At 56.3% G+C, this 22,661-nt stretch overlaps 3 protein-coding genes across 7 annotated transcripts in view; 2 read left to right on the top strand and 1 right to left on the bottom strand.

The window, feature by feature from the left end:
- Positions 1 to 4,920, top strand: part of RAB44 (RAB44, member RAS oncogene family) — a 33,852-nt gene extending 28,932 nt beyond the window's left edge. For all 3 annotated transcript variants that reach the window (XM_046638807.1, XM_046638806.1, XM_046638808.1), the window contains 3 exons: positions 1,042 to 1,143; positions 2,902 to 2,978; positions 4,435 to 4,920. In XM_046638807.1, coding sequence (XP_046494763.1) covers positions 1,042 to 1,143; positions 2,902 to 2,978; positions 4,435 to 4,525 — 270 coding nt within the window. In that variant the 3' untranslated portion in view covers positions 4,526 to 4,920. The remainder of the gene's footprint in view (positions 1 to 1,041; positions 1,144 to 2,901; positions 2,979 to 4,434) is intronic.
- Positions 4,921 to 9,066: 4,146 nt separating this feature from the next.
- On the top strand, positions 9,067 to 10,101 carry LOC124226504 (galanin receptor type 3-like). Its single transcript, XM_046639846.1, has one exon. It carries the CDS (start codon positions 9,067 to 9,069, stop codon positions 10,099 to 10,101), a length of 1,035 nt encoding a protein of 344 aa, XP_046495802.1.
- Positions 10,102 to 12,772: 2,671 nt separating this feature from the next.
- Positions 12,773 to 22,661, bottom strand: part of CPNE5 (copine 5) — an 85,919-nt gene continuing 76,030 nt past the window's right edge. For 2 of the 3 annotated variants that reach the window (XM_046638752.1, XM_046638753.1), the window contains 7 exons: positions 19,492 to 19,538; positions 18,257 to 18,438; positions 17,291 to 17,418; positions 16,947 to 17,049; positions 16,109 to 16,166; positions 15,579 to 15,652; positions 12,773 to 14,380 (listed from right to left, as the gene is read on the bottom strand). In XM_046638752.1, the coding sequence (XP_046494708.1) occupies positions 14,162 to 14,380; positions 15,579 to 15,652; positions 16,109 to 16,166; positions 16,947 to 17,049; positions 17,291 to 17,418; positions 18,257 to 18,438; positions 19,492 to 19,538 (811 nt within the window). In that variant the 3' untranslated portion in view covers positions 12,773 to 14,161. Of the gene's footprint in view, positions 14,381 to 15,053; positions 15,338 to 15,578; positions 15,653 to 16,108; positions 16,167 to 16,946; positions 17,050 to 17,290; positions 17,419 to 18,256; positions 18,439 to 19,491; positions 19,539 to 22,661 lie in introns of those variants that run through there. The other variant, XM_046638751.1, reaches the window with a different exon arrangement.

Below are 22,661 nucleotides of genomic sequence, written 5' to 3'. Positions count from 1 at the left end.
CCCAGTTTTTGGAGTCAAGAAGGAACTTGTATCCTGACTATTCCCCCCTTTTCTCCCAGGATTACAAATGACATGACAGATATGTGGGTGACATGACCCACTAAGGGCATGTGGCTGGATGGGCTAGGAGAATAGTAGTATAAAGAAACCACAACCACATAGTATAGCCTCCAAAACAAACTACCTCCTTTGTGCTATGAACATTTCTTTCCTGCATACAGCTCTGTGACATCTTCTTAACACCTGGGAATAATGAATTCTAGTACCACTCTAGGTGATGATTCCTCTATCCACACATCTCTAGTTCTTTCCCCTATGTAGTTAATTGATAGACATCTATCAAAATTCTGCACTAGGTACCAGCACAGCAGAGAGGTATGCAGTAAGACATGCTGTCTTCTCTCTAGAAGTTTCCAGTCTAGTTGAAGAGATGCAGAACGAGTAGGATAAGATAATGATGAGGGGAGCTGGGCTCTGGGGTCTGACAGGACCTAGGGTTGAATCCCAACTACCCACCCCCCCAACTCTGTGACCGTGGGCCAATGACTGAACCTCTCTGAACTTCATTTCCTGACTTCTCTCATAGAGGAATTTTGCGGATTAACTGATATAATTGCCTTCAGCAGTCCCTGGTATATAGTAAGCTCTCAGTAAACAGAAGCTGTTATTATTATTATTATTGTCCATGCAACAATTAGGAAATGATCCACGCAGCCCAAGTGCTGGGCTGTTCAGCACAGGCAGGAAGGGAGGGACCTGGGCAGGAGCAAACCAGGAAGGCTTCCTGGGGGAGGAAACTTTGAGGTGGGCCTTGGAAAGTGGGTGACATGTTTTCAGGCAGAGGGAGGGACAGACCCCCTGCAGATGGAGGGGGAGGCGTCAAGGCGGAAGGGTGTGGAGGGAGTGTGACGTGGAAGGTGGGTGTGTGTGTGGGGAGGAGGCGCATGCCCAGCTTCCTGGAGGGCAGGTCCAAATCCCCCAGGGCCTGGCACACAGCAGGCGCTCAGCGTGTGTGGCTGAGGGCGTGTGTTCTGTGTGCAGGATGTAGGGTCCGGCGGGGTGGTCATCCTTCTCCTGGGAAACAAGATGGACTGTGAGGAGGAGCGGCAGGTGCCCACCGAGGCTGGGCAGCAACTGGCCCAGGTGAGCACCCGGGCGTCGGACCCTCCCCCAGCCTGCACTGGGCAGACCCCTCCCCAGAGGGTGGTGCATATGTCACCCTGGCCTGGGCACCCGAGAAGGACCCGTTGCTCATTCCTGCCCCTGCCCCACCAAGGGCCAGGTCAGCATGGACAGCAGCCTGGCCACCTCTGCCCCCCACCCACCCCTGACTTAGACCCACATGTGAGGCTGTAATGGTGGGCACAACATTGAACCTCACTGTTGAATTAGCAGATGCCCACACAAAGTCCTAACAACAAAAAACATCCTTAGAGTATAAAGGTTTCAAAAGCGTCACTTAAAATTCCCAATCAAATCTTAACTTTACCTCTGGTCTCTAATCAACATAACATTCCTTCTAATTTATTCTATCTTAAGACCCAAATTCTTGCCTGGGAAGATGGCATCAAAGGCCCCACCACCAGACAGTGGCTACTACTTATTTATGAATAGACTTTGACCACATCCCGGAAAATCTAAAGAATAATAAAGAAGGGAAAAAGAGTCATGCCCCGGCCCGCCTCGGACACCAACCCTTGTGGCATTTCCGTGTTTATTTCCTTCCTGTTTCTCCTCTCATTTCTCATAACCCTGAGGTCATCACTGCGGCTCCTGGTCGGCGGGAGTTTTTTCCTCCTGAAAGTAGTGGCTCCTCTCTTTGACATAGTTCTTCCTTTTCTAGCAACTTATCCTGAGGAGAGAATCAGAAATAAGGATCCCTGAGAGAATAGCGTCACGGATCCCCGTACATAATGTATAATCACACTTGTTTATATGAGGATGTTCCTGACAGTCTGATTTATAAGAACAAACATTTGGCAGCAGTTGGTGGTTAAATTGTGGAGGTTCCTGGGAGAGGCTAGCATTTGCCATAAGAATCCCGTCTTGGAAGAATGTTTAAGGGTGTGGAAGAAATACTCATAAATAATGTGAAGTCAGAAAGGCAGCTGCAAGTCCTGGTATAGGTTAGGTTGAACCCTATGAGATGACTGATATTTGACTGTTTGGGGCCCACCAAAACGGCAGTTTCATAGGGTCTAACCTAACAGTATGATGACATTTAGTGTCCCACCCTCCAATAAAAGGTTATGTAAAATGGAATGGAAATATATACTCAAATACTAACAAGAGTGGTTTGCATTTCGTACTTATACTTTTTATGCTGTATTTTCCAATATGTCCTCCAATTATTTTTAAGATTAAAAAAACATAGCTAATGGTTTACAAATGTCCCCAAGGGGGCCAGCCCTGTGGCCTAGTAGTTAAGTTCAGTGTGCTCCGCTTTAGCAGTCCAAGTTTGGTTCCTGGGCGCAGACCTACACCACTCCTCAGTGGCCATATTGTGGTGGCAACCCACCTACAAAATAGAGGAAGATTGGCATAGATGTTAGCTCAGGGAGAATCTTCTTCAGCAAAAAAAAAAAAAAAAAAAAAGGGACCCAAGGACATTTCTCCAAGTGGGGCCACAGGCTTCCCACTGACACTCTGAAGGCTGTGAAGTGTTTCCGAGGTGGCATTTTTGACACCTTGGCCAGCCAGGGTGGAGGGGCAGTGGGCAGAGGAGTGAGGATGGGGACCTGGGCCACATGGACACAGGGCTGCCTCGCCTGCTGGAGTTGGGCAGGGGACGTACCAGGTGTGATGCTGTCTGATGGCCAGGCCTTTGGTGGGGAAGGCTGCCGCCTGGACTCTGGGTAGTCTCCCCCAAGGCACCCACACCCCTGTCTGTCTGGCCTGCAGGAGCTGGGGGTCTCCTTTGGAGAGTGTAGTGCTGCCCTGGGCCACAACATCCTGGAGCCCATGGTGAACCTGGCCCGGTAAGTGCCACCTGCTGCACCCCACCCAGCATCCTCTTGTGTGAGATGGGACACCTGTGACATCACAGAGCTCCCCAGTCTGGGGAAGGAGAGAGAGCACTGTGTGGGGAGTCTTCTCACTCCAGTTCTACCAGTCCCATTAGCTCCATCCCCTCCCCAAAGTCTCACGTCCCCTCTCTGAGCCCCAGTGTTCTCATCTAAGTGCGGCAGGAGAGTCACTCCCCTACCTCCAACCTTCTAGTGACTTCCACTGGATTTGGAATAAAATCCGAATGCCTCACAGTGGGCTGCATCGTCTCCAGAGCCATCTCCCCTGTCCCCCTGTGCCGTGTGTGCACTCGATCTCTCTCTCTCTCTCTCTCTCTCTCTAAGCTTTAGCTGCTCAGGGCCCTTCCCCAACTGCGCCCCCTCCCACCACTGTTCTGGATCACCGTCCTCTGTCGTGTCCTTCACAGCCCTTCTTGATGAGTCGTAATTGCACAGGTTTTTGTTTCCTTGTTGCCTCTGCCTCCCACATGAGGCCGCCCGCAGCTCCGGGAGGGCAGGCCTGGGTCTGCGGGGCTCTCCCCTCCCTGCTCCCGGGGCTGTGGGGCTGGCGCAGACCAGGTGCTCCATACGTGGATGAAGTGAGTCGGGGGAGGGTATTGGACCGGAGGATCTCTAAGCCCCTGCTTTGACAAAGCCGCGAGGGTCACCTTGTTCCACTGCACCCCGATCCCGCCGTGACGGCCTTCAGAAGACAGCTGCTCGGGGCTTCCCTTTGCTTTAGGATAAAAGGCCGAGTTCCTGAATGTGGCTTCCAGGCCCACAGAGCCCTGAGCCCCTGCTGCCTCCAAGGCTTCTTTCTGGCCACTCAGTCCTGAGGCTCTGGGATTTAGCGCAGTGCCCGGCGCACAGCAAGTACATTGTGAGCGAATGCACGCATGCATGAATGAATGAACGAACGAATGAAGGAGCTTCCCTCGCTTCCCCCACCCTCAAGGTCTCTTGATCCTGTGCCTTTGCCCTCTGCCTGGAGTACACCCCTCTTTTCTGCTAGTGAACGCTTGTCCACTGCTGGGTCTCAGCACCGACTGCCGCCTTCGTCCCTAGATCTCTCCAGGACCTGCTGTGAAGTCCCCCTCTGTGCCTCCCCACTCCTGGGTCCTGACCACCCCTTCTCCTCTCTGCCTCCCTCACCACTCAAGGCAAGGACATGTGACTTCATGGTCATAATCAGAGTCCCTTTCGTGGTACCTGGTGCACTGTAGTCTGGAAAGAATGCCAGGAAAGAGACAGAAGGCCGAGTCCCTGTGGCCCGGTTTTCCTGGTGCCGCATGGAATGCCGGGCAGGGGCAGAGCAGGTGGGAGGGGAAGCTCAGGAGTCCAGCCCCCCAGCCTCCCAGCTGCACTCCAGGGCCCCTCCCTGCTGCCCCTGGCAGGTGAGAGAGAGGACTGATGCCTGGGTGTCACGCAGGTCACTCAAGATGCAAGAAGACCGCCTGATGGGCTCCCTGGTGAAGGTGGCCCCAGAGAGGCCGCCGAAGAGAGCTTTCTGCTGCTTCTGACCACCTGGCCTGACCAGGGTAGGACAGCCACCCCTCAGGGGCCTCCTGTTCCTCAGCTCCTGTCCCACCTGCCCGGACAACGACAGAGAGGGCCAGTCCAGGAAAACCATCCTCAGATCAGGACTCGGATTCCAGGGGCGACACTTAAGCTGCCCTTTGTGCTCCAGAGAAGGACTTTGCTGAGTAAATAAGGCTTGGGGGGTGTTGGGGAGGGGGGGAGTTTAAAACTTTTAAAGAATGGGAAAGTCTAGAAAAACAACTTAAGGAAAATACGCCACACATCTCTGAGTAGTAAAATTATGGGGTGAATTCCTGGGGGTGTTATTTTCCTTTTTATATGTATTTGTATTTTCAGGTCTTCTACAGTGACTGGGTATTCCTTATATAATCAGAAATAAAAATAAATGCTGAGAGGAGGGAAAGAGACTTCTCAAGGAGCTTGCTTTGGTGCTGATTATGAATTGCTCTAGCCTGTTTATTACAAAGCACGCTGTTTACGAAAGCAGCGCCACTGTCCGTGCCTGGCACAGCTGGTGGCCCCTGCCTCACTCATCATCTGTCTGCAAGCATGAGGTGTCTTCTGCGCAGAATCCCATTCCTGGGGAGCAACAATGTTCTGATGGCCCCTGATATGCCCCCTCCCCAACCCCCAGCTCCCTGAGCCCCAGCCCCACTCCCTTTCCCCAAGATCTGCCTCTAAGGGGTCACATTCGGGGATCCCACCCCCACCCCAATGCCGTGGTGTCCCCTGGTGCAGCCCCCAGCCCTGAGGTGCAGCTGGGTGCCCTTGGGGTGCAGCTGGGGTGTGGCTGGTGGGGCCTGGGGAGCCAGGGGAATGGGATTCAGCTCACTCATGGGCTTCTCTTTGGGACTTTTGAGGGAATTCCCAGAATTGCACAACATTTGCCTCCCGAAAGGTGTGCGTGACAACCCGGGGCTGCGGTTGTCAGCGCCCTGGGGGAGCTTGCTTTGAGGGGCATAGGGAGATGGCCTCTTGGTGCTGGACCATCTCCTGTCACCTGTGTTTGCAAAAGTGTAGTCTGCCTCCTCTCACCGTAACCCCAATGAGGCTCACCATGTCAGAGTCCAGTGTGTGCAGGGCGCTGAGCTGGGAACCTTGTGGTCATTCGGGTGCTGGTGAATTCCTCAGCTGAATCAGAGGAAACCCCAGTGTCATAGAGAGACAAGCCGAGACAGCTCAGGAGACAGACGGGCAGAGAGAGAACGGAGGGGAAAGAGGGCAGGCAGGTGATAGAGGACAGGGCCTCCAACTTGTTTAATCAAGGTCTCTGCCCTTGGCCCCTGTCCCTCTGCTCAATTCCAAAAAGGAAGGCCTCAGCAGCAGGGAGCTCTCTGTCACTAGAGGCATACAAGCAGAAGCCAGGTGACACTTGGTAACAGGTGAGGTGGAGAAGATTCAGGCATCAGAAGCTACCAAAGGTTGGATCAGATGTCCTCAGTGGACCCCATTCAACCTCTAGACCATCCACAGGGTGATTCCGTGACCTGCCAGTTCTCTTACCAGCCACCCTTGCTGATTCTTTCTTACCCCCACTGTCTTCTCTGTTCCTGGATCCTCTCCGTCAGCACACAACCGCCTCCTGCTCTGAGTAATTTCTAGGCCTGTGGTATGCTCAGAGAAGACAGAGACAGAGACTGAGAGACAGAGAGACATGGAGAAGCAGACTGGAGTGAGTGATGCCTGGCCCTGGGCGGGGATGGGGGGGTGGGGGACAGGTCCTGCTGTTGCTAATGGCCCTCTCTCTGGCATCTGGGGACCTGGCAGGCACCGACATCTCTGTCCTGTGGGCCCTCGAGTTAATGAGGCAGGTAGGCAGGGTGTGATTCCTGGGGGAGCCAGCAGAGCGGATAGAGCCCCTGTCCCTTGGGGGACCTGGTACAGAAGTGGCCCCCGGACCTGTCCCCGCATCTCAGCTCTGCCCCGGCCTCAGGCAGCTAGCTCAGGTTCCCTAGAGGTGGGGCGCAGGAAGCGACGCACACCTGCCCAGAGCCCTCTCTCGGCTTTCCCTGGCTCGATCCAGCTTCTGTGCAGAGAACAGTGGTGGAGGGGAGGCCAGCCTCTCCCGGTGTCAGAGGGCTCCAAGTCAGCAAGCAGGGCTCAGGAACCACAGAGCAGCACAAGGCAGGCGAGGAGAGCCCCCGGAGGGACTCAAGCTGGACTTCAGAGCGAACTTCCAGGCAAGCGGTGAGTCCTCGGGGCATGTCAGCCAAGGGGCCTCTGGTCACAACTGAGCTTGAGGCTGATTAAGAAAAGGAGGGTGGGACTGGGCTGATGGGGCTCAGGATGTGGAGTGAGGGGGGAGGGCAGGGATGTTAGGGCAGAGAGCTTTGGGAACTAAGGGTGCGCAGGAGCAGAGCAACGGCCTTCATTTACCAAGCGCCTACTCTGTGCCAGGCGCTGTTCTGAGCACTTAACTTGTGTTACTTCATTTAATCCTCACATCAACCCTATGAGATTGGGCCTATTATTATCCCATTTTACAGACGAGGAAAGTGAGGCACAGAGGACTGAGTAACTTGTCCACAGTCACACAGCCAGCAGGTGGTGGAGCGGGGTTTTGAACCCAGGCTGCAGTGCCCACAAGCTTGACCACGTAGTCATGGAGCTTCTTAGAGGCAGGAAAGGAAGCTTGGGTGGAGCAGGGGCCCGGTCCCTCGAGCCTTTCTTTCCCTCTCCCCATCCCTTCTTTTTCCTCTGCCTTTCCCGCCCCTCCCCTTCCTTCCAGGCATGTCATTGGCAGGCAGGCCTGGGCCAGGTGGAAAAAATATACAGTAACAAATGCAGAGAGAGTGGCTTCATTACAGCGTCCCTCCAGGGCAGTTAGGGTGTTGGCCTGTCCCTCATTCCTCCCTCTCCTGCAGGCCCTGGGGCAGTCTGAGACCCCACAGAGAGTCCGCAGTCTCCGGTCTCTTCTGAGCTGCCCTCAGGCAGGTTGATGCTACAGGGTCCCCGAGACCAAGCAAGTCCCCCAGACAGGGCTCTGCAGGAGGGGCTCGGGGGACCCCCAGTCCTTGCTCCGAGCCAGCTAGAGAGGGGTCTCTCCAGCCCCACCCCCAGTGCAGGAGGAAAGGGAATGCGGACTAGAATTAGGACCCCACTGTCTTGTTTGCTGCCGGATTCCCAGAACCTGGCTCAGGGTAAACACTCAGGAACTATTTATTCATTGAGTTAATGGGCAAGTCTCTCCCCACTAAAGCTGGGGGTCCTGGCCCCCAGGCGCAGGTTGGGATGTCTAGACCCCACCTCCCAGCTTGAGTCCTCTCAGTTGGGGGTTCCCCATGTCTTCAGCCTGTGGGAAGGAGCCAGGGTGAGGAGGAAGATCCGACAGCTGGGGTGCAGTGCTTGCCCCTACCCTGTTAGGTACCAGCACAGCACTACCATAGAGGGTGTGGTTCCCAAGGTGGTCTGCCCCTTACAGTCATCGGGGATCTTTCAAAAATGTCAAAGCCCAGACCAATTAAATCACGTCTTCGGGGGTGGGACTCAGGCATTTGTTTGTTTGTTTTGTTGTTGTTGTTGTTTTTGGTGAAGAAGATTGGCCCTGAACCAACATCTGTGCCAATCTTCCTCTATTCTGTATGCGGGATGCCACCACAGCCTGGCTTGATGAGTGGTGTGTAGGTCCGTACCCGGGATCTGAATCCATGAACCCTGGGCCCCCGAATTGGAGCGTGTGAACTTAACCACTATGCCACCAGGCCAGCCCTAGTATTTTTGAAACTCCTCAGATGATCCCAATGTGCAGAGAACCACTGCCTGGGGCTTTACACCTTCTGGAAACCCTTGCGTATCCACTTTCTTACTTGAACCTCAGATAAAAATCTGCCTGTTTCACAGGTAGGGCAAGGTTTTGCTCAAAAAAAAAAAAAAAATATATATATATAATATTTATTTATCAGATTCAATTCTTACTCCCTGCAGAAGTTTTAGAAATAAATTAAAAAGAAGAAAATGAAAATTACCTGAATCTCACCTTTTAGTGGCAGACCCTGTTGATGTGTTTTTTTTAAAGATTTTATTTCTTTTCCTTTTTCTCCCTAAAGCCACCCAATACACAGTTGTATATTCTAGTTGTGAGTGCCTCTGGTTGTGCTATGTGGGACGCCACCTCAGCATGGCCTGATGAGTGGTGCCATGTCCGCGCCCAGGATATGAACCGGCGAAACCCTGGACCGCCGAAGCAGAGTGTGCGAATTTAACCACTTGGCCACGAGACTGGCCCCTGACATGTGTTTTATTTTCTTTATTTCCTCACTTTTTGAGAGTTGAGGAAACTGAGGTAGAGAAACATTAGGTAACATTCCCAGGGTCATGGAGCTACCCAGGAGCAGAGGTGGGATTGGAACCCAGACTGTCGAGGAGCCTGTCCCATCAGGTTGTTGTGAGGTCTACAGGGGCTAATGTCCGCCAAGGGCACCTGCTGTGTGCAGGTGTCTGGGAGAGGAGGGGGCTCCGCAGGGAAGGAGGGGCGGCCCTCGGGTTGGTCTCTACGCTGTCCTTGTGTGTTTGGAGCAGGAGGATGGAACCCAATGTCACGTTCACCGCGAGGCTCACAGCTACACCCGAGCAACGGCTCCGACTCATCTTTGCTGGGGCCTGCGGCCTCATCCTGCTGGTGGGGCTGCTGGCCAATGGGCTCATGCTGCTGGTGGTGGGCCAGGGCCCCAGCACCCCTCGCCCGCTCCTCGCCCTGACCACCAGCCTCATGGTGAACATCACGCTGTCTGACCTGCTCTTCCTGTCCTGTGTGGTGCCTGTGCTGCTGCTGAGCTTCCTGAGGCATGACTGGTGGCTGGGCCAGGCCGTCTGCACCACCAGCCAGGCCACCAACAACGCCACCATGTTCTGTACCTTCTACAGCATGGTGGCCACGGCCCTTCTGCGCCACGTGGCAGTGGCCCGGCCTGACGTGGCCCTCCCATGCAGCCAGGGTGCCCGCCTGCTGCTCTGTGGGGCCATGTGGATCCTGGGCCTCACTGCTTCGTTGCCCAACTGGCTGTTCCAGAGAGTGGTGGTGGAGGAGGCAGTGCGGGCCCGGGCCTGCCTCTTGCTTCTGAGCCCTGCTTGGACCTCCTGCTACTTCACGCTGCTGGGGGCTCTGGCCTTCCTGCCTTGCGTGCTGGGCCTGGGCTGCTCTTTCAGCCACGTGGGCTGGCTCCTGTGGACACGGTCACGGGGCCCCATCGGGGAGAGCATCCAGGAGCACCGGGAGAACACGGGGCTCATCCTTATAGTGCTGCTGGTCTTCGTGCTGATGTGGGGGCCCTGCTCCGTGCTCGGCTATGTAGCGGCCATGGGTGGCCTGCCCGCCACGCCGACGGCTTTCGTGACATCCGGCCTCTGCACCATCCTGGCCTACTCCAATTGTGCCGTCAGCCCCATCCTGTGCTTCTGTCTCTCCCGTGCCTTCCGGGCAGGGCTCAGGAAACTCTTCTGCAGGCCGATGGCAGCCAGGCACCCCAGGGGTGTGGGAGGGGCTGGTATGGTGATGGAGCCCATCCAGCCGGGCCATGACAGGGCCCCAGGAGGCCTATGGGGTCTGGCTGGGGTCTGAGAGGATAGGCTGAGGGGAAGGCTGAGAATCAAGAGAGACGGGAAAACCCTTTAGCGATATTAGAGCCCGTCCATTCCGTTTTACTGGTGAGGAGACTGAGATCCAGAGAGGGCAGGTGGCCCAGCAAAGGTGACACAGCAACTAAGTGGCAACCAGGTCAATGTTTCCATTCTACCTTGGGGCTCACAGACCCACAGACTCTACTACTTTCCAGTTGTATGACCTTGCACAAATCCCTTAACATCTCTGTGCCTCAGTTTTCTCATCTGGAAGATGCGATAATGACCGTCCCTTCTTCACAGGGCTGTTATGAAGATAAACTTACTTAACACACGTAAAGTGCTTAGAAGAAGGCTGGTGCTTGGTAAATGCATGTGAGTGTTGGTCATTACTACTATTACCATCATTTATTTTTATTAATTCAGGGGCATCTGAATGAGTAGACAAGAGGGTGGTAACGGGACTTCAAAGGGTAGAGAAGCAGGTGGAGGAATGATCTGGGGGCTGACAGCCTGGGGTCCTGATTCCTAAAGGCCTGGGGATTGAGTGGGGCGAGGGGAGAGGCCAGCCACAGCCTGGGTGGGGCTCACAGCCTAGGAGAGCCTTTCAGCCACCTCTCCCTTCCCTGCCTGCACCGCCCCCCCCCCCAGCTCTGTCACACCCACCTCTCAGCCCAGTAAGGGACACGAAGGCAACACAGAGCGAGAGTCCGGGCCTGCGAATTTCTGAACGCCTTCCTTTCTTCCCTGTAGTTTCTCTTCCCAGCGTGGCTGGGGCAGGGACCCTTTTGGGGCCCCTTTCTTCTCTCCAGAGCCGACTGGAGGTCCCCACCCCCCTACCCCTATCTTCTCTGAGAAATTCCCAAACTCCACGCCCTCCCTCTGGCCCCCTGTGGGCAGGCCTCAGGCTTCTCTGCTGGCCTGGGGACTGGGGAGATTGTCTATACTGAAATTCCCAAGACGACATACTCTGCTTGGTAATAGGGTTACAGCTAAACACACACGCACGGGCTCTGTCGTCGAAAAGTTTGAGAAATGGTTGAACCAATTCAAACTGATCTCATTGCTGCAGGACTTCTCAGAGCCTTGAATACCCCAAGGGCCACTGGGACCCTCTGAGAGGGGCTCCAAGCAGGCAGCTTCCCCAAATCCATGCCAGGGACCAGTGTTCCGGGGAACACACTTTGGGAAAGAACCCAGGGGAGAAGCTACAGTGTTGAGCAGGAAACATGCTCTCGGCACCCTGGGGCAGTGGTCTGAGCCTCATTCTCCTGCCGGGCGGGCATCTCCTCCGGACACTTTCCCACGGTGACCAAGGTGAGGTGAAACAGGCTGCTGGTTCTGGGAACTTCCCCCTTCCTGAGCTGTGACCCCACCCGGTTCCCACTCAAAGCCTGTTGGAATGCAAGTCAGAGGGGCATCTAATCACAGGGGCAGCATGAGTCAGCTCTCATTTCCCATCACATTTGTAAGCAGTAAACAAGTCCTGCCCTCTGGTGTAATTAGTACCAAATTTCTTGTGATGTGCAGATTGGGAACGGCTGCCTGGAAGGCTGAGCCGAGGGCAAGCCTGCCAGAGAAGAGAGCAGTCCCCTTGCCCTGTGATCCTGGTCCCCAGTGGCCACAGGGATTTATATGTGAAGAGGGACAAGGAGGAAAATGGTGTTTGTCGTGTACCTAAGCTTCTGTGGGTCCCGTGCACGTGTGCATATCTGCATGCCACTCTAATGGCTGTACAACGATCATGGAGGAAGGAGTGACGGTCCCCTCGCACAGAGGAGCAGTAACTCATCCTGGGCACTGGCCCGAGTATGGTCCAGCGGCGCCAAGAACCCCCCTTTGTTGCTCACAGACCCCAGCCCCTCCTGCTGGCTTGGCATCGCTACCCAGGGTTGTGGGATTTCCTTGCTCATTGTTCCAGAGCAGAGGGTGGCCCCCTGTGGGTGCAAGTGGTGAGTCAGCGTCTCCAGACCTGAGCAGGGCCTGGCACTGACACTCAGTGAGGACTGTGGAGATGAGCAAATGAGTGATCCAGTGCAGTAAGGTGACCTGCTTGCTTTAGAGAATCATCCGACTCATCTCTCTCACCTCCTCACAGTGGCCTACAGGCCGTATGCATTCTGGATTCTTCACCTCCCTGACCCCATCTCCTGCACTCTCCCCTCCTTAACGCAACTCCAACCACACCAGTCTCCTTGCTGTCCTTCAAACACACGCTGCCACCTCAGGGCCTTTGCACTTGCATTTCCTCTATGTGGAGCTCTCTTGCCTCAGCTATCAGCCTGCCTCCCTCTCTCACTGAGGGCTCATCTCAAACATCACGTCCTCAGAGAGGCCCTCCCTGACCACGTCATCTAAAATATCACCACGTCACTCTCTACCTTCTTATTCTTCTTTGTAACTCTTATCGCCAAATAATTACATTATTTACCTATTTATGTGCTTGCTGTGTGTTCCCTGTCTTATGCGTGTGTTTGCCGTGAGCTCTATGTGGAGACAGGCCTGTGTTTGTTCTCTGTGTCCCCAGTGTGTAGCACAGACCTGGGCACATCATAGCTGCTCAGTAAACCCTGTTGAAAGGAATGGGAGAGAGGGAGAGGAGAACGTGGACTCTGTCACACAGCAGCATCGGTGCTACTTTTCACAGGAGGAAAGAAAACAAGGAACCTTAGTAAAAGAACCAAATTTACTTCAGTTTAAGGCAAGTTCCACACAGAGACTGTCTCAGAGACGGGCGGGCACAGGAGCAGACAGCGTGGAAACACCACCATCATGCACGACTGGGAGGGAAGCGGTGTCGGGCAGCAGATGGGGATCGGGGCTGCTCTCTTCCCAGGCTCGGGGGCCTGAGGGGGCTGAGGCACCCCGGGGGAGGGAGGGACTGGCATGCATGACCTGCTCCCCACGTGGCCACAGGCTGGGCGCTGGGGGACCCGGGGTGAGAATGCCTGTCTCACCTTTCCCACAGCAGGGGCAGGGGCTCTGGCTCAGACACCAGAGCCCAGGCTGAAAGATGAGGGTGGATTTGGGGGGACAGCTTGGAACAGGGTGACACTAGAGCCAAGACGGCCTGGGGGAGGGGCTGTGCTGGTGAGGAGTGGGGTGGGAAAGCCGGCACGGGATGAATGGACTCTCAGCACACCAGATTCGAAGGTAAACCCGGGACCACTGGCCAGCCCTCTTGCCTCACAGATGTGGGAATGGACCCAGAAGGCAGAGGGGCCTGGCTTGGGTTCCCCCCGCAGGCAGGGCTTGAACCCAGGACTCCCGTCTCCTGTCCATGGACAGGGGGGCAGTGTGGGAGTGCCGGGGCCAGGCTGCTCCCCGCCCAGGCCTCCAGTGGACAGCAGGGAGTGGGCACCAAGGACCCTGAGCAGCCCCTGGGGGCAGGAGGGGAGCCAACCGTGGAGGTGTCCGGGGGCCCCCTGTGGATGCGTGTGTCTAGAACCAGCGTCACATGGGGCCTGAGAGGCACCAGAAAGGACCTGTGCCCGAAAAGCCTCCCTTCCTGGCCCACCCAGCCTCTCCTCCTGGGTCTGCAAAGCTCCCACGGCATGCAGTGTCCGCGTTCAGACATCCCGGCACCCTGGCAGCCCCCGGGCTTCCCCAGAACTAGGGACAAGGTAGATACTGGGGTGGCGGTTAGGGGTGGGCGACAGGAGTAGACACCACAGGAGTGGGGAGGGACAACAGGGCCTGGAGGAGGGAGGCCCAGACCAGGCTTCTTACAGGAGCACACGGGATCGCTCAGGTGGGCTGAGGGAGACCCCAAATATCCTGATTGTTAACACCTTCCTGGCTGGGTTAGAACCAGGTGTCAGGGAAAGAAGAGAAGAGCAGGGGCTCAGAAGCCACCTCCACCACCTGTGGCCCCCAGCTCCCTGGATTGGGGCTGTGCGGTCAGGAAAGTGGGAGGAGTCTCCAGAGACCCCGCCCCCTGCCGCAGCCCAGGCACACAGGCGCCAAAGGCCGGGCGGGCTGGGTGGACAGTAGCTGGGTCTGGGGCCCCTGCCTGTCCTCCTCTTGGCTTCCCCAGGCCCCAACCCTGCCGCAGGCCGGGCTCAGATGTGCGTGTGCAGGGGGGAGGCAGGGGGCGTGCGGCCCGGGGACTGCGGGGGCGACTGCGCCGGGGCGGCGGGCGGGGGGCGCGGGCGGATGCCCTGCGCCTTCATGTACGACACCAGCTGGTCCGGGATCTCGGCCAGCACGTCGCGGGCCAGGCGCGCCATGCTCAGCACGTGGTTGCCGGTGCGGTCCACGTAGTCCCTGAAGGGTACGAACTGGCCAGCAGGGAAGGCAGGGTCAGGCGAGGGCTCCTGCCGGACCCAGCCCCCCAAATCTCCAAGCCTGGGATCCTGTCCCCCTCCTCCCCAGCCTCCGCCCACTTCCCTCGACCCCTCCCCCTGAGGGTGAATTGTCGGAGTCACTGCTCTTCCATTCACTCAACACGTAAGTAATGAGCCCCTATTCGGTGCCAGGAGACACCACCCAACAAGAGTCCTTAACCTCTCAGGTCTTGGCACTGAGCACAGGCGCTCAGCAGGCGCCCAGGAAAGGCTGAAGGAGTCCCCTGGCTTCTGGAAACGGGCTCTCCTGTCTCCTCATACCTCTCAGGCAGAGCCCTCTTGGTCTCTTTGGCCCTGCTTCTCTTTCTCTCTGGCGGACACCTACAGTCAGGCCCCTTTGGCTTCCTCCCCGGGTGTCCCCAACCCTGGAGAGCCTCGGGCTCACTCCCGCCTCTAGGCCTTTGCATACCGCATCCTGCCTCCCAGATTGCCCTGGCTCTGGGTGTTTCCATCCCCCTATCTTTGGTCTCCATGTCTGGAATGACTGCCCCCCCTCTGATTTTTTTCAATCCAGGGGTTATGGAGAAAGTCAGTTTTTTATTACGAATCTCCTAAGCACTAGGGACTCAGTCTCAGATTCAGGGAGGGCCGGGCTTACTGGGGTGCGTTCTGAGGCTGGACTGGACAGGGATCCCCTGAGGACAAAGGCCCGTCTGCTCATTGCATTTGCCGGCCTACGTGGAGATGTTGAGACACGGACTCAACAAGGCAAGCAGTGCCTGTTCTCGGGGAGGGCTGCAGCGACACTAAAGACACCGGCTCCCCCTCGAGGGGTTTGCCATCGCCCGGGGAAGGCAGCCCAGCAGAGAACGACAGCAGCTGCAAGCAGTCAGATGGATGTCCTCTGCAGGAGGCCATGGGGCCGGGGCTCAGAGGGCTGGGCAGAGCATCCTGGTCGGGGCAACAACAATGTTGGGGGTGAGTCTCAGACATGGCAGAGCTGGGACAGCCCACAGAGAAGTGGGACCCAAGCCTGACTTCTGTTCCCTTCTGTGGTGGCCAGGCCACTCTGGGGCTCCCAGTGCCCCCTCCAAGGCCCTTTTCCACAGAAGGCTTCAGAAGTGGGTGTGAGGTCAACCTGGCTAGAGGGGCTCTCAAATTTTCCACGGGGCAGGCAGGGTCTGGGCTTCACCTGGACGATGTCCCGCTCGGCCAGCTTCCCCCGGGAGGAGATCCGCACGTCGTCACCATCCAGCTCCACCATGGCTGTGCAGGGAGGAGGGGCATGGGGGTGGGGGAATTAATGGTGGGTACCTGGGCCTGGCAAGACAGTGGACTTATCCTCCAATCCCGGCCAATTCAGGGCAGAGACCGTCAGACCAGACCCCCAGGTTAGAGAAGAGGAAACTGAGGCCACGAGACAGGAGGAGCCCAGCCGGGTGAGTCTCTGACTTGTAGCCCAGGGCTCCAGCTCCCCCACCCTCCCCAGGCTCCCAGGGTTGGAGGAGGGAGGAGTGACGTGGGGCCTCCCCACAGCCTTGGGATGTGGGTGTAGGGTACACACCCTGACACTCCCCTCCCTGCGCAAACAAACGCACCTCACACCCTGCCTGCTCACCCAGAGAGTCACCCACGCCCAGGCGTGAGCTCTCACTCTTTTGGGACGGGTCATTCCCAAGGGCCTGAGCCTCTGGGGAAACATCTAGGGGTCTGGGGACTCACCGTCGAACTCCGCCTGGCCCACGCCGATGATGATGATGGACATGGGGAGTTTGGCAGCCTGGGAGACAGCATGGAGAGGGGGTGGACCCAGGCGAGGGGCCAGTTAAAAGAAAGGGTAAATCATGGGTAGGGACAGAAGGAGGTGGATCAAAAGAAAGGCAGACAGAGAAGAAATGGAAGAGAGGTGGATGGAGACACACAGAGAAACAGAGAAAGAGGAGTTGGGGCGGGGGAGAAGGCAGCCAGGAATACAGACCAAAGGAAACAGAGGTGGGGCATCAGCGAGGAGGAGAAGGTTGAGGGGGAAGGGGGCAGAGGGGAAATGGGTCACAGGTCTGCTTCTGTGAGACACCTCCATCCCCTCTCCTGCCGCTGGGCCTCCATCATGTGGGACATCTTTTACAGGGGCCTGAAAGGAGGGCCAGCTGTGGCTGGGGCCCCTTATACAGGCAGACCAGCTGGGAGCGGGAGCCATGTTCCTGTGCCTCTCACCTCCTCTACCTGGCCAGGCCGGCTGGGGTCCAGGGTAGCAAACCCAAAGTTGGGTTAATGGGAGAGCCACGGGCATCTGGAAGTAGTGGGCCACCCAGTGTGATGAAGTGGTGGGTACAAAGCTTAGGAGCAGGAGCCCTCATCAGCCGGTGTGCCCCACCCCCCAAAGCCCACTGCCCAGCCCTCCAGGCTCTGCAGCAAGAAGCCAGGAGTGGTCCCAAGGAGGGTGGGGAGAGGAGAAGCCACGCCCCAAGCATGTCCCTAAAGGAGCAGGAGAGCATGCCCCTGGGTCCCCTAAGAGGCAGACAGAGACCCCTCCCCTCCCCCGTCCCCAGACCCTGCTTACATTGACGATAGCCTCCTTGGTCTGCGCCATGTCCGAGATGACCCCGTCGGTGATGATGAGCAGCACGGAGTACTGGGAGCCATCCTGCACTGCGGCCGCATTCCTGGGGGGCACAGGGGCTGAAGGTCCGTCTGGCCGGGCTCTGGCCATGTTTTCCCCCCACAAGGACCCTTAACACTTTAGCGAGACAGCTCTTTGAAGGGGGGCGGTCTCTTTAGGATCAGAGTTCCCTGAAAGGTGAGTCAATGGGAAGAGACACTCCCTCCGCCTTCCTGAGAGGACAGATGTGGAAACAAACGCCTTGTGAGCCGTTGGGACGGGGGTCTACTGACCCGAGCACTTACCTGGCCACGTGGGTGACCACGGGGGCGAAGTTGGTGGGGCCATAGAGCTGCACCGTGCGCAGGCTGTGGTGGTAGGCTTCCAGGATGCCATCGATGCCGCAGCACGAGGGGTTCTCCTGGTTGCCGTTCTGGGGGCACAGTGGATGGGGAGGCTGAGCCCAGGAAGGAGGGTTGGGAAAGAGGGCAGCCTGGGGGTCTCTGGGGGCAGAGCTGGGGTGGGGAGGCCAGAGGTCTGGGCTCCCCTAACTCTTCTCTGGTGGGGGGGGGGCGGGGGAGGGAGCCCCCAGGGCCCATCCTGAAGGGCAACATCTAAACCTGCTCCTTGACCCCCTCCATGTACCTGCTCAGCTAGGCCCCCAAGAGCTCCGGCTGCTCCCCTCAGGAAAGCTCGGGCCAGCCCACCACACCCTAAAATGACTGCCAGCGGCTGATCCATCCTCTTGTGCCCTGTGCCCAGCACAGTGCTTGGCACTCCACAGGCACGTGAGGGATATTTGCTGTTAGTGATCCAGTGACTGACTGTCCCCAACTCGTGGGAGGGAGGGAGAGGAGGTGGCCTGAGGAGTCACCTCCACAGGGCCCCCATCTCAGGGGGTTCCTGGAATTAGCTGCAGTTGCCCATACCCAGTCCACACCCCTTTATCCTCATTTCGGGGCCCTTGGTGGACAGTGCAGCCACGTCTCCACTGCACTTCCACCCAGGTCTTCTCAGGAAAAGGAGACCAGAGCCCACTGTGGTGGCTTCAGACGTGGAGGGGAGTGTTTGTGAGCAGGTTGGGGAGTGGGTTTCTGGAGGCCCTGATACAAGACCCCTCCACAGAGCGGGCAGCTTCCCCCCCCCCCCCCCCCCAACAAAGGCTGTGCCTTAAGTCCCTAGGCGGGGAGGATGGGAAATGCCCCTCCCCAGGCTCGGCACCACACCCCATGCCTGCTCGGCCCGCAGCCCTTCCTCCCGGGATATCCTACCAGTGGGAACTCGTGGGACACCCTGCCGTCTGGGGGCAGCTTGGCCCCGAAGCCGAGGGCGGGGAACATCTTGTCGCTGTCGTAGTGCTGGATGATCTCGCCGACGGCGGTCAGGGCCAGTGCGTAGGCGTTCAGCTGGTAGGGGCTCATGTAGTGCAGGGACGTGGACTGCGAGGGGTTCCCTGTGGCACAGGACGTGGGACATTTGCCAGCCTGAACGCTCTGAGCCCCCCGGGTTCAGAATGCAGAAGGGGGTGTCCAAGGGCACCCCTAACTTGTATTTTGTTACTCTTGACTCCCTTCTTTCTCTTTCACCACACATTCAATCCTTTAGCAAATCCTGGTTCAAAACCTCCAAAATATATCCGGAAACCCACCAGCTTCTCCCCTCCTCCACGACACCACCTTCCTCTGGTGTGTAGCGTCGCAGCAGCCTCCTAACTGATGGCCCTCTCCCTGCCCTTATGTTCACAGTGAGCCTGTCAAACCTCAGGCAGCTAGATCACCCCTCTGCTCTGCCCAGAATGTTCCAGTGCTCCCATCTCACCTGGAATTAAACCCAAAGTCCTAACACGGGCCCAGAAGACCCCACGTGATCTGGCCTCCAGTTACCTCTCTCCTCATCTCCTACCATCCTCCCTGTCACTCAGTCCCAGCCTCTCGCCATTCCCACCTCAGAGCCTTAGCAATGGCTGTTCCCTCTGCTCTGGGACACTTTTCTGCAGAGGTACGTACACATGACTTGCTCCCTCGCCTCTTTGAGTCTCTACTCAAGTGTCACCTCCTCAGCGTGGTCTTCCCTGAACAGCCTATTAAAATTTATAGCCTCCCCCACAAACTCCCTATCCCTCTTCCTGGCTTAATTTTTCTCCATGACCCTTGTCACCACTAATATTGTCCATATTTTACTAATTTGTTTATTAACGAGAGGCAGTGCAGCATGTCCTGTTCCCCCAGGGAGACTAGGTATCTCAAGGGTAAGACTGGGGCTCAAGGTATGTAGGCCCAGAGCCCAGATTTGTTAGTGACCACAGTCCAACCTGGGGATACCTTCGCCATCTTGGTTGTATCTTTGGTTCTTCAGGACTAAGAACCCCTTCTTCAGTGAGGATGAGGCCAGAGGGTATGGGAGACCTGCCTCCCAGCCAGGACCAACTAGCACAGCCCTGAAAAGCCCTCCCCTTTCCAGTCCCCTCACTCCCCCTTCCCGCCCCTCTGCCCATCCCCCTACTCACCATTGGAGGCAGTGAAGTCGATGGCCACTGTGAAGTTGATCTGGGTCCTGGAAGAGGGAAAACAGCAGGGGAGTTACCTGGACAGAGGCAGTGCTGTGGGCAGGGTGAACAGTGCTGGACAGGGAGTGAGAGACCTGGCTTCCACGCCAGCCCCACGGCTCACCAGGTATGTGGCCTTGGTGAAGTCAGTCATCTCCCTCCAGTCCTGGAAAACTGGGATAGTAATGTCAGCCATGCCCTCCCTCAACGGGTGGTTGTGAGCCTCAGAAGAGTTGGGTAGGGTGAAAGCTCTTTGAGGATGATCATGCTCTGTGTGAGCACGGGGTTATGGTTACTTAATTCCTCCCCAAACCCTGTCCCTGGGCCCACCTGAGGCCCGCGAAGGAGGGTCTCACTGTATTTCTGGCTCAAATTTGGAGTTCGATTCAGGGTTAAAACTTATTTGACAAAAAAGAGAGACAGGTAGTCATTGTGCATCTCCTGAGGGAGGAACAAAACACCACCCATGAGATTGTCTTGCCAAAAAATTGAACCTGAATCCAGGTGAGCTTCCAGAGCTATCTACTGGTTGTTTACAGGAAATGCAGGGGACAGAGGAGCATGTTAAATGACACCACAGGGGATGCAGCCAGTAAAAGCCAGTCTGTGGGAAATTCTGTCGGAGCACTTCTGGAAGAGTGGTCCATGGCCCAGCAGCGTTGAGGTCCCCTGGGAACCTGTGAGGAGTCTCCAGCCCCGTGGACCTACTGAATCGGAATCCCATGGTGGGGTGCAGGAATCTGTTTTAGCAAATCCTTCAGGTGTTTGGGGCAACCAATAGATGAAAGAGAATTAAGGGACAAATCAACCAATTGCAATATATGGATCTTGTCTGGATTTCTGATTCAAATAAGCCAATTAACAAACTTTATAAGACAATTGGGTAAATTTGAACACTGACTAGATATTGGTATTAAGGAACTGGTTGATTTTTAGGTGTGATTACGGTACTGTGGTTTTATTTTACAAAGAGATAGTCCTTATAGTTTAGAGACACATCCCGAAGTATTTGGGGGGATGTCTGGGATTTGCTTCACCATAACTGGATAAAAGGGAGAGTCCATGGAACAAGACTGGCCATGGTTGGTAACTGTTGAATCTGGGTGAAGGGTACTTAGGGGTTCATTCTATCTTCTCTCCACTTTTGCATGTGTTTGGAATTTTTCCATAATAAAAAGTTAGGTCTTGAGGATTCAGATTCAGGGTTGAAACTTTCTGAGGGTTTGGCTGTTCTGGGTTCTGTGCTAGATGCTGACAGAACAAAGCTGACAAGGCCTGAGCCCCTGACATAATCTAGTCTTGTGGTTCTCACACTGCAGTGAGCGTAGAGTCACCTGGGGAACTGATTTAAAAAGGAGGCCCCAGCACCCCACCACCAGGGATGCCAATCCAGTTGGTCTGAGATGGGGCCCAAGAATCTGCTTCTTCAACAAACATCACCTGCCCTCATCCAGGGATTCCAAGGAGGGGTTCTGGGATCACACTCGGGGAAACTTTTTTTTTTTTTGGTTTTGGTGGTTCCAAGGTAGGGGTAGGAATGATGTAAGATGAGGCCAGTCTCACCTCACCTGCCTTTAGCAGATGGTCCCTATTGGAAACCACAGTCCTCTCTCCATCTGATCACAGCCGAGCTGCTACTCATGGAACCTTTGTCCCCGAGGGAGGGTGAAGGACATGGTTAGCAGGAGACCCAAGCCAGGGTCTGCAGGCTGGAAAGAGTCCTCCCCACACTCTTTCCCCGTCGTCTGCTGCCTGGGGGCAGAGCATCCAGTGGACTCCAAGCTCTGAGGGAGAAGGAGCCACAAGATGGCAAGAGCCTGGGTCCCTGAATGACTGTGTGGAGCAGCTCCCTACCCATCCCTGCCACCCCATGAATGAAAAATCAGCTTTCATTTGGAGCAAGCCTTGAGGTTGGAGGATTATTTGTCATAGCAGTTGACCTACCCTGTTCATCTGCTGTCTGTTGTCATCTCTCAGTGTCTTTGTTAGAGAAAAGGAGACATTTGGAGGGTAAGAGCCCTGCCCCACGGGCTACTCTTGGGAGGGTGGTTGTAGCCCACAGGACTACAGCTGAGGGACACCATCAGCCTGACTCTTCCAAATAAAGGGTGAGGGCAGAGGTAAGCTTTACTCCTTAAATAACTAACTTCACTAGTCTTCCCCTGCTCTGAGTTCTGAAACAACTCAGGGAAGGGCGGGCCTGGAAAGCAGGTACTTTTGTGGGAAAGTTACTTCTGCAGGCCCGCCTCTCCTGCCCAAGGGCAGAACAGGGCAGGATGCGAGCTGCTGAGCAACCAGCTCCCTCTCTGACACGAGGGCAGAGGTGCCCCTACCCTTCCTCCAGGCCCATGTGGAGGAGGTGGGAGGCTAGGAGGAGAGGATACCCAGACAAATGCCGCCATTGGCCACCTGCCCGGACACGCAGCACGTTGGGCTCTGGCTCCTGGGAGCCCACTCTCTTACTCGGGTTCCCCAGAGAGGGTGAAGAGAGGGATGGTGGTGGGCTGGGCAGGCTCCAGCGTTCTGACTTGTCCATTCCTTGGCACTCGTGGCGCCAGCTTTGCGCAGCAGCCCGGCCTCTGAGGGCTCTTTCTCGATGAGACGATGAGACGTCACAGCACCCAGCCCTTTAACTCATCAGTCTCCGTCTGCATCACACCCCACCTGGCAGCTGTCAGGCAGGCAGGGGCAGGATTATTCATGACCATGCACGAAATGTAGCACGGTGACAGAAGGAACCCAGCCACTGGCTAGGCGTGTGGCCTCAGGCAAGTTATATAAAATGGAGATACTCATCCTCACCCTGCTCCCTGTGTTCTGTAAATTGGGGGCACTATGCAAATGAGAAGGATAAAAGGATAAATAGGATGAAGATGGTTTGAAAATTACCAGGTGCTACGAAACGAAATATGAGGGGTGGTTGCTCCGTGAGATAGAGGACAGAGCAGTTCTGGGGGGGAAGGGAGCAACGGCAGGGTCTGGAGTAGGCTCAGAGGAGGTGCGGGGAGGGCGCGGGCTCAGCTGGTAGAAGCAGAGCCCGCAACCTTGAGAGTGTGGGTTCAAGGCAGCAGGGCGTGGTGTCATGGGAGAGGGAGTGTGGCTTCCCAGGGCCAGGCTCTTCCCTCGGACCT

Source organism: Equus quagga, chromosome 15, assembly GCF_021613505.1.
Source record: "Equus quagga isolate Etosha38 chromosome 15, UCLA_HA_Equagga_1.0, whole genome shotgun sequence".
Taxonomy (NCBI): Eukaryota; Metazoa; Chordata; class Mammalia; order Perissodactyla; family Equidae; genus Equus; species Equus quagga.
The sequence above is the reverse complement of the archived record's forward strand: the minus strand, read 5'-3'. Positions and strand labels throughout refer to the sequence as shown.

What these genes read in the sequence shown, in the direction of transcription:
- LOC124226504 (XM_046639846.1), top strand. Translation starts at nt 9,067, where the DNA reads ATGGAACCCAATGTCACGTTCACCGCGAGGCTCACAGCTACACCCGAG.